A 10,600-nucleotide genomic window follows, 5' to 3' on the forward strand; every position below is an offset into this window, starting at 1 on the left:
AGCCAACGTGGCTGCCACACATCCTGAGCGAACTTCCCTACCGCGGCCGGACTCCATCCGGCACGCGTCGCTGGGCGCTCAGAGCCGCGTCCCCTGCTCGCCACCCCGACGCCCAAGGCGCCCGAATCGAACGACAGGGGCGGCACGCGAAGACTGATTGCAATCCCGCCGACCGCCAGGCCGCGGGATGATGTGTGCGTGGTCTTGTAGTGGGTCTCGGAAGCTCCCCTCTCGGGCTAGGAGCCTACCCCTCTCCCTTGCCCTCGGAACACTGTGTCCGAGTCGAGGCGTGTGCTTGCCGGTCGACGGCCGCGCGTGGTTGGCATTGTGACGAAGGGTGCCGCGGCCGCGGCGCGCCCGCCATGGCTTGGCGCGGCGCGCCTACCAGCGGCAATTGTCGAGGCACGGGAACGCTTACCCGGGGTCATCCTCTGAGCCTGGTCGTCGGCGCCGCGATGCCACGGCGGCGCATTCGACGTCGTCGGCGCGCTGCCCCGCGTTGAGCCCGAGAAGTGTACCTTATCTTCCCTTACCGTAGGTGTGTGGCAAGGGCGCGTGGAACGCGCCCGGCCTCAATGCCAAGGGCGAGTGGGTCGAGGGCAACTGGATGCTGCTCTGCGACGGCTGCGACACCGCCCGCCACACCCTCTGCTGCTGGCCGCCTCTCCTAGCGGTGCGAGAGGGCGGCAAGGAGAGGGGAGGGGATACGCGCGGAAAGGCAAGCACGTGGCAATAGGTGCCCAAGGGGGAGTGGTACTGCCCTCAGTGCTGTGGGAACCGGGCCGTTTTCGAAGCCCCCCCCCCCCCCCCCCCCGCCCCACCCCACCCCACCCCCGTATCTGCCCCCTCCAGAATCCACCCACACCTTCCCCCGTGGAGTCCGCTCCACGCCTCCGTCCACGAGCGTGCGCGCGCTGGCCACGGCATCACCCGGCCCTCCTCCCCATGCATCAGCCCCTCCCTCCCTCTCCCTCCCTCCCTCCCACCCTCCCTCCCTTCCCTCCCCTCAGACAGCGGCATTGCCGTGGAGGCGGCCGTGGTGAGGCAGAAGCCGATCGTGGCGGACGCTGCAGACAGCGGCTGTCTCAGGCTCTCCCAGCGCCCGCGCCGTTGCCGCCGCGGGGCGGCGGGCGCGAGCGGCGCTTCGAGGTGGATCGGATCATGCAGGTGCGGCCGCAGGTCCCGGGCGCGCTGCCACACCATGTGCCCTCACGCAGCTGCTTGCGTGCACGCGCTCCTTTAGGCGCGGCTGCAGCCGACGGGTTGGGAGCTGCTTGTGCGGTGGAGGCACTTCTCCCCCAGCGCGACGACGTCTCGACTCGTGGGAGCCCGAGGAGAACCTCTTCTTCTTCTCCGATGAGATTGCCGAGGCCAAGCGACATGCGGTCCTTGGCGCCGATGAGAGCGGCGACACTGCAGATGGCTAGAGCCGTAGGACGGTCACCACACACCAGTCGGCACGGGGGCCGGGGGTAGGCACACGTCTCAAAACGTGTTGGGGGCGCAGGAGTTTTGTGGAGGCCGGGCGTGTTGTTTTCAAGAAAAATCTTCAATGGTACACTGGTCCTGGCACTGACTGGCACTGGCACTGGTGCTGGTGCTGACGCCACACACACACACACAAACGCGCGCACACGGGCGCGGGGGGCTTACGGGATACGGCTAAACGGGAGAGCTGAGGCGGACACGCAGCGCCAGCGGGGCCCGGGGCGCCCGCGGCTCTATAACGCCCGGGGGCGGTTGGGCCGCCGGCCGGGGTGAGAGCGTTCCTCTGACGGACGGCGCACAAAATTGGGGGAGAGGGGTGCACGGGGGCGCGGCGCGGTGCGGCGCGGAGAGGGGCGCCGCGAAATCGAAGGCAACGCGGCAAATAGGATGTGGGGCTCTCAGTCGACTTTATCCGGCTGGGAATGGGCCCACCGGTTCTTGAGCCTCCGCGAGCGCGTAGCCGGCCTCAGTGGGCCCCGCAAGTTCGGCGCGCTGCAGGTCCCGCATGTCGTCGTAGCTCATCTTGGCGAGCTTGTTGCAGACTCTAGCACAGTGCGACGTGAGCCGTGTGCCACCCTCGTCAGCGGGTGGCGAGGTAGACGCGCGCTTGCACCCAAGGCTGGCGCGGCCCGCTGCAATGTCCGCTCGAATCAATGAGGCTGTTATTTCCGCGACCTCGGCGTCCAAAGCGTGTGCCACGTTGTCGTCGGTGGACGTGCTGCTGGCGGCGCTGGGGCTCTGGATGCGTACGCGCCACTCGCGTGTGCCCCCGTGTGGCGAGGGTGGCGCGACGCGGCAAGACATGAAATTTTGAGGGGAGCAGCCGTGGACCGACTGAATTGGAATATGCTCACATTTGTCGCCGCGGCCGTGAACGCGCTCTTTCACTCTGGCTGTGAACAGACGCCGTGCCTTTTCTTTTTCCTTCCACTGTTTTCGATTCCCACAGGCGGGACGAGTCGTGCTGACCTCAGTGCACGCTCGCGGGGCCTCAAGCGTCAAGGCCGCGCGGCGACGTGCACATGAACGACGGCGTGATCTCGCGACACATTGAGCCGAGAGGTGCGCGGCGTGCGCGGAGACCGCGACCGGCTTGTTGATGTTGTGTGGGATGAGACGTGACAGCGGGTGAGGCTTTGCGTTTGGTAATTCAGTGTTATTTCGTGCTTCGGAAGACCACATTACGCCGCTACCGTAGCGCCGCTAGAAAGCGAACGCGGCGGCCATCATGGGGTCGATGGTGTAGGCTCAAAGGCTGCCGGGCGGGTGAACTTGAAGTGGACGGGGTCGCCCTGCCTGAAGACGGTCGGGTCGAAGATGTGAGGCACCGTCGCGCTGAAGAGGTCGAGCACGCGGCAGCGCACGCCGCGCACCTGCGCGCTGGAGCCCGTTGAAGCTGCGCTCAGCACCGCACCGGCGGAGCTAAACGCGAGCGGCCGACCCTCGCCGCCGGCGCTGCCGCAGACGTCGGGCGTCGCCATACGGAGATGGCGCCGTTCATGCGATGAATTACGATCGGCTGGCGACCCTATAGGGTCGCCAGTTGAGCTAGGGAGTGTGGTGATGGCCGGAGCGGCCGCACACTGCTCGGCAACACAAACCAAAAAGTTGTTTTTCTGTCTCTCTGCTCGGTACCCCCCCTGCACATCTAAACTCATGGCCGACCCCCCCCCCCCCCCCCTTAGCAGCAGGGATGAGCTTAATTGTGCAAGGGGGGGTACCGAGCAGTGTGCGGCCGCTCCCGCCCAAATGCGAACGCAGGAGATAAAATGCTATGCGGCGACGTTCCGTGGGTAGGATCAAGTCGCCGCTCGCTTTCATTACAAGCTCCTTGAGGGTCGATTCCGCATGGTACGGGACCCCATGAACACCCCAGTGCATGCCCTCCGCCACATGGGCTGCCATCGGCAGGCGGCGGCGTCGTCGCAGAACGAGGCAGAGGAGAGCGACGAGTCAGAGGATGAAACAGCGCAGGAGAGAGAACGACGAGAGTGGGACGAACCAAGAACGCGAGGCGGCATGAAGGTCGCTGCGAGAATTGGCGAGAGACTGCAAAGAGAGATAGGAAGAGGCAGACGCCCAAGGCTAGGCCCAAGGGTGGGCGGGCGACGGCTAGCACCACACTTCTCTGGACTCCTTAAAATCCCTGTGTGCTCTGTGCTGCGCGATCGCCGGCTCTGTTGTAATTAAAATAAACTCGGGGGCGTATCTCGAGCTACAACAAAAGGCGGTCGCACGACACGAGTCGAAGGGACGGCGCCTGAATCAAAAGACACGGCCACATCCCTGGGACGAGCGAGAGCCGCGGTCTTCTTAGCGCTGCTCTTGGCGGCGGAGCGTCCGCCCGGGCACGGTGTGCAGGGAACGCGTACAATTGGTGAAAAGGCGTTGGTACTCATTGATTGCGTGCGCCAGCAAGGCGATCAAGAATGGTTCACTCGCAAACATGGTCGCCGTATTCCACTTCTTCCTCGCCGCGACGCATTGACGTCGTGAGGTAGGATTCTCGTCGTGCTGCAGGTGGGCTGCTACATACCCGCCACCAAGGGCCCTTGCCAAGTTTCCAAAATAGTGTGCTTCGCAACTGTCCTTGTCTCTGTAGCCACACGGGCACAACTGAACGAGGAGTGTGCACGGCTGCATGAATACAAGGTTGGCGCCGTCGGCGCCATGCGGCAGGAAGATAACGTCGGCCTGTCCCATGAGGTCGAGCCGTTCGCCAAGGCGGCTGCCGCGTGGCCAGACGACGTCGAGGCCGGCGGTGTGCGCCGCAGTGATCACTGCAGTGTCGTTAGCCATGGCGCGACGTCTGGAGCGCTTGAGCCACAGCAATGACTGGGGCCTGGCAGAGCTGCGGTTTGACACACGCGCCCAGACCGGTGACCCAGACCATTTCGATCGCCCTTCTTTAATGAGTCGGGCCCGCAGCCCGTGAAGCTCGGCCGTCAGGGCAGCAGACTGTGCTGCGCTTCGTCTCGCGGTCAAGTCTGCCGCCCGTGAGACGCCGACGATCATATTGTCGACGCGGACACAGCGGTGGGGCTGGGCTCGCGGCAGCATGCGCAGCCCCGCGCCGCCCCATGTGTCGATTGACCAGCCCGCTCGCAGCCGGCCGGACTGTGCCCTGAGTGGACATGTGCGCGTGCCGGACTGCTCGAATAGCGCCACTGGGGCACCACGCCCCGCCATCCATTTCGTCCACGAGACGGTGCTCATGTGGTAGCCCGGCATGAAGACCTCGTTAAGCCACTCCCCAAAGCTTCCGCCGAAGAGTGATGGGCAGTTGTAGCGTGCAGCGAATGCAAAGGCGTCGCGCACTCGCCGCGTGGTGTGGCACTTTTGGCACAAGAGGCTGGCAAACGCCCTGTCCTGAAGTAGCTCAATTCTCGAGATTGGGCGTGAGCCACCTTGCTGTGGCTGTTGCATCGACATAGCCGACACGACGAAGAGGGTGCTGTTGTGCACGCTGAACATGGGCGGGCAGCGATGTGGGGCTGGGCAGCCGGATGCAGCCATCTTCCAACCCTTTCTGCCATCTGTGTCTGTGATCACCTCTCGGGCGGCAGCGCTCACGCATGCCTCGACATGCGACCGCTGCTTGCAAACGTCCGTGTTTGAGATGTCGTCGAGCGCATCGCGGCCTTGCTGGCGTGCCATGATCGTTGCGAGTGCGGCCATAGAGTGTTTGTCGGCCCGCACGTGGAATCTCCCATCTACATAGACGGCGTCTCGAAGCTGCACAAGTTCGTGATCGAGGACTCGCAGAGATGGCTCACCACGGGGAGCCATCACCTTCGCGTGGCATTGATGCCTCCTCTTGTCCAAATACGGGGCGTGCGTGGCCCACGCTTCGTCGCCGCTGCTCGCGTTCAGAATCGAGTCGTAGCGGAGAAGCACCGCGCGCCCGAGCGGCATGGCGAGCGCGGCGGTGACCGCCGAGCAGAGAAGCACCGCGAGCCCGAGCGGCCCTGGTGACGCGGCGGTGATCGAGCACACTTTCGGGGTTTTCTCCAGCCGCCGTTCACTGCTGTGTGTTACCACCATTATTGGCCGCGACATGATATCTTCCTCTTTTCCGAGTCATCTGCCGCCTCCTTTCGCACTGTGTACATGCACGGCCGAGTTCGTATCGCGTCTAACCACTTTCAACAAGAACAACATGCATCGCGGAGACTACAGGACAGAGAGAGAGAAGAGAGAGAGTTTGTCAGGACAGTAAGGATAACAAAGGGGGGATTACTAGTAGGTGTTTTTGAGCTGCTACCGCGTTTGAGCTGCTACCGCGGTTTACTACGGGCCGACGCGGCTCGTGGCTTCGAGTGGCAGACACGCCCGAGGATAGCCTGGATTGCGTTCAATCCGAGCAGGTCGCGGCAATCTGCCGTGATCGGCATCTTCCAGCTCGCTGCCGCCTGTGGCCATGTTTCCATGAAGGCACACTGAAAGTGCATATCCAAGTATGGCAGCGAATACATCTCCTCTGCCTCTGGCATGTCCCACGTCTGGTTCCATCGCGTGCGCGAGAGCAGAGAATGGATGTTGCCCATCCGCGGGTCCTTCCTTTCGGCCACATAGAGTAAGTTGCGTGCATAGTAGTGGCTTGCACCACCATTGGCGTTCATCGTGTCGAGGTCAAGAGTGTCGTACTCATGAGTCCACTCACCGCTTGGTGCGGGTGCCTCAAACTTGAAGTGCCCGTGGCGTCCAATGATGATGCCGGCAAGCAGATTATTGTCACGAGCGAGTTTGCCGTACACGGATGCGTTGCCCGACAGCCTTGGTGTGTCTCGCTGCGACCACTCCTTCTTGCCGGCGCGGAGCTGCGCGTCGGCTCCATCGCCATAGATGCCACCCCAGCGGAAGGTGAGCAGTGCGCCCGCCCTAGAAGTACTGCGCGTGAGCCACGAGTCCACGTGACTGGCAAGCCGGGCGTCCTGATCAGGGAACGTGCCGCGAAAGGTGCCATTCTCGTCGGGATGCCGGCCGAAAGGAGGCTTGCCCACTGGAGTAGGTTTGCCGTCCGCTTTCAGGAGCCTAAACATATCGCGGTGCCTGTCAAACTCGTAGATCGCATTGACGGAGTAATGGTGCTCCCAGATGGCCGGTAGACCGCGCAACCACCAGATGAGGCGATTTATGAGCTGCCGCGTGACTGAGTCGCCCTCAAAAGCCAGCACCCGTCCCTTCAGACAGGCCATGATCTCCTCTGGCTGCAGCCACGAGGGCGCGCAATGATTCCCTTGCTGCCATTGCTGTGCCGTTCTCCAAACGCCATGCCTGCCGCCCTCCATGCGCCGGGCCGAGCAGCAACTGGCATTGTTCACACACCATGGTGACGAGACGCGGGCTGGATGCTGTTCTGAGAAGGTGCCGGTCAGAGGCGTTGTGCACCCGCCCTGAGCCTCAAGTGCGTCCCAGAGCGGCACGGCACCTATACTGCCCATCTTGCTCACGTGCGCCTGAGGGTGATGCTGGTGCCTGAGGCTGAAGCTGGCGGATCCACCACAGGAGGAAAGCGTCCAGCGAGCCGTCGAGCGCAACGTGGCGATGGTGGCAAGCACAAGGACGTTCTGAATCACGTGCATTGGCATGCCGGCGGTGGAAAGCCGATCTCTTCACGGAGTTTGTTTCTTCTTTTTTGAGAGCGCCTTCGTCGTTAATAATACAAACCCAAGGGTCCCTTGTCGCAGTCACACACGCGGCGTGCCGTCCTCCTATCCCTCCCTTGGGTTGTCTGTTTTCTTTCTTTCTTTTACACACACGCATACCTCACGCCACTCCGCACTTTCTTCTTTTTTGATTCAGATTCTTGGGCAGTGTTTGCGTTGAGGGGGGTGGGGTGCGCCCTAACCTAAACCCACAGGCCCACGCCCTACCCCTTCTTTGCTATAAGCGGGTTCGCCGAGCGAGACTCGCACACGGAATCGCTGGCCTACCTCTGAATCTGAATCGTCCCCGCCGGCGCGGGGGGGACGAGTCCACCGACCGCATGCATGCGCACGAACGAGCACTTGCTTGGAGGAGGACGAACGAACCCGGGCGGGCGCACGAACCGTTCCTCTATCTAGCAAGCAGAGGCTCATCATACCGAGCATCACTTTAGTTGGTATGCCCCGCCAAGTTCGCCGCTCGCATCAGCGCAACGTTCACCGCGCCGCCCCGTCCGAGCAGCGCGATCGCATGGGTGGGATAGCCCGGTCAGGCACGCGTTTTTCACCGTAGCTCGCGTTACAAAACCTTGATTTTGACTCGACACCGCTCGCTCGCCGCCGCCGCGGCACCGCGCCTCGCCTCTCGGCCTCGCCTCTCCACCCCTGCCCGCCCCCTGCAGCGGCCGGGCGGACTACGCCACCGGCATCGCGAGCGCGAAGGCGACCAGGTTTGGGCAGCAGCCGCTTGGCAGCGAGAGGTGCAGCCTGGCCACCTCCTTGCGCAAGAACTGCACGTCGTCCTGCACGATGCACTGCCGCGAACAGGCGGGCGCCTTGGGGCGGGTGCATCTCGGCGATCTCGGGCTGTATCTCGGCTGTATCTCGGCGAGAAGGCGGGCGCTTTGAGTGAGGCCCAGAGGCTGGGTCCAGGGATGCACGAGAAGGCTAGCGCCGTGTCTACCCGCATGTGTCCCCCCCCTGTATCTCGCCAGCGTCTTGGCTGCGTGGCTACTGTCGCGGCTCCGTCTCTCGCGGCTCTGTCTGTCGCGGCTCTAGCAGGGCAGTCTCGCGGCTAGCAGGGGGCTGGGCAAGGGTCACACAGACACCGGACTAACCACAGGACAGGTCATCCTCTCCCATTAGACTAACAGTTGTCCGGTGGCTGTTACGAGCAAGGCGTCGTCGTCGTGTCGGAACAACGTTCGATCGTCTTCACCCCAACTAGTGCGTGCCAGTGTTCTCGGGGACTTTTTGTTGCCACAACTTGCCCGTAACCTGCAGCCAGCGGCCGAGGCGGTGGCGGTGGGAAGGCTCATCCTCAAGGCGGCGGAGCGGTCGCCGCAGTCGCACGAGCTCTTCCCGGAGGCGGCTCGCAAGCGGGCGGTCGAGGTGATGCGGCGGGGCTACCTGATCGCGTGGGACGAGGAGCGCTTTGAGGGCGAGGGGGCGGCGCCGGGGCTGGTGGACCTCTGGCGCACACACGTGCTGCCGCACGCGGTGAGGCGCTGAGGCGCCTAGTGCATGCGAGTGCGATGCGGAGAGAGAAGAGAGCGGAGCAGCAGCGCGTGCGTTCAGGGGCAGTTCAGGGGGTCCGAGATCGAAGCTGCACGCCGGATCTGCTGACCCAACTTTTGCATCGAGAGAAATGCCGCCCACTGCCTGCCACTCTCCGCCCACGCTATGCCGCCACCCGCGCGCTGTCCGCCGCTCCTGCGCGCGCCGAGCAGCGCGAGCATCGCTCGCTTCCGTTGCGCACGGCGGCAGCCTGCCGGGCGGCGACCTCCACTCCCGAAACTGGGTACGTGGGTACTACTGTCGTGTGCGAACGCACCAAAACACGGGATACACACTTCCAGGCCACCTCGATGTTCATGAAAGAAGAAAGCAAGGGCGTCGAACATGCCACTTATCACTCTGGCGCCATCCGCAGCGCACGTCAACGTCGCGTAGTTTTGTTCCGGAGACCGGAGGCGATGGCACCGCATGCGAATGTGCGACCGTCGAGCGCAGCATATTATACCGCAGCGGCGGCGTGCAGCCCCAGTAAAAGATGCGCAGCAGCTGCTGGTGGCTCAGTTGGCCCAGCCAGACCATCGCCGGCGCTCTGTCGCGCTCAAGATCTTGGCGCCGGCGCCGCGCATGGAGTACAGAAAACCGAAGCCCGACGGCGTAAGAGAGGTGCCCACCGAGTGGAACGCCCTGTGGACGCAGCCGGTTTTTGAGACTACAACCGTCACCCATCGCCCGCCTCCGAAAGAAAGCGCAGCTGTCTCAAGCACAATCTCACGGTGAGTGAGTATCCTTGATACGAAACCACGACGACACACACCAGTCGACTCGCATCGGTTGCCTCCATGAACGGCGCTAGTCTCGCGTCCACACACACACGCACAATCTCATTGTGTGTATTGCGCGCCTTGCGGGGGGCGCGCGGAAAAGAGGAACCTCTTAGAGCCATCGCCATGGTGCTGCAAGCAGCGGGCGACGAGAGAGAGGACTTACCGCCTCCCGGTCCCCCTCGGCACACCTCCGCTGCTTAATGTTTGACGACTCGAACCCGTGAAGCTTCCCCGTGCGCGGGTTACCCCGCACACGGGTCAGCCTGCCAGCCACGTATGCACGCAAAAGGGTCCGCTTTTCATGACACGTTCACAGGGTGATTCAGATTCCGTCGGCGCCTGTTTGTGGCGGACATTACACAGATATGCTGGCCATTCTTACCGCCACGACCTCCTTTGCACAAACCGCCGACAGCTGCGGCAAGTGCGTCACAGAATTTGACGCCGCCGGCGGCTGTGCAGCCATGCGTGCGTATGCATCAGTCGACGCGTTGGTCCCTGCGGGGTGCCACCATTGCGGGGACGAGGCAGCCGTGCACTGCGGAGTCGAGCCCGGCTCGGCCAACATCCCCGCCGGCTCGGCCAACATAAGGTACGAGCGCAAGTACTGCTCCGCCGAAGGCGTCCCGATGTACGAAACCTGTGAGGGCTGCGGAGCCGCCCGCGGCGCGTGCTCTGGCGACTGCACAAACGACGACGGCAAGCACGCCAACTGCATGGAAATCTCGTGGGCGGATGGCGGCGTCTCGACAAAGGCGGAGTGCCGCAACATGACGCACGTGTCGCTGCACTTTGATGAGGCCGGGTGCACCGGCAAGCTCATTAAGGAGCTGGAGGAGCAGGCCGACTGCTACATGATCGACCAAGACAGCGGCTCGTACGTGGACGTGTGTCCGGCTTGACCGGATGCTCCGCCCACTCGCCCGCCCGCCGTGCCGCCGCGCCCGCCGCCTGCCGCGCCCGCCCGCCGCGCCTAGTGTCCCGCCCTCCCTCCACCCACCGCCAGCCAGCCGCTCGCCCATTCGCCCGCCCGCCGTGCCGCCTCGCACGCCGCCCGCTGCGCCGCCTGCAGTGCCTCTCGCCCCCGGCCCCGCCGGGGCGGGGCGGCGGGCGATCGGCTGG

General features: G+C 63.8%; 2 protein-coding genes across 2 annotated transcripts; one reads left to right on the plus strand and one right to left on the minus strand.

The window, feature by feature from the left end:
- Positions 1-3,801: 3,801 nt before the first annotated feature.
- Positions 3,802-4,287, minus strand: EMIHUDRAFT_246411 (hypothetical protein; the record flags this gene model as incomplete). Its single annotated transcript, XM_005766568.1, has 1 exon — positions 3,802-4,287. One exon carries the CDS (start codon positions 4,285-4,287, stop codon positions 3,802-3,804), a length of 486 nt encoding a protein of 161 aa, XP_005766625.1.
- Positions 4,288-9,886: 5,599 nt separating this feature from the next.
- On the plus strand, positions 9,887-10,599 carry EMIHUDRAFT_370912 (hypothetical protein). The gene has a single exon (XM_005766569.1). It carries the CDS (start codon positions 9,943-9,945, stop codon positions 10,378-10,380), a length of 438 nt encoding a protein of 145 aa, XP_005766626.1. The 5' UTR covers positions 9,887-9,942; the 3' UTR covers positions 10,381-10,599.
- Position 10,600: the final 1 nt, after the last annotated feature.

The sequence above is a fragment of the Emiliania huxleyi genome, assembly GCF_000372725.1.
Source record: "Emiliania huxleyi CCMP1516 unplaced genomic scaffold EMIHUscaffold_508, whole genome shotgun sequence".
NCBI lineage: Eukaryota > Haptophyta > Isochrysidales > Noelaerhabdaceae > Emiliania > Emiliania huxleyi.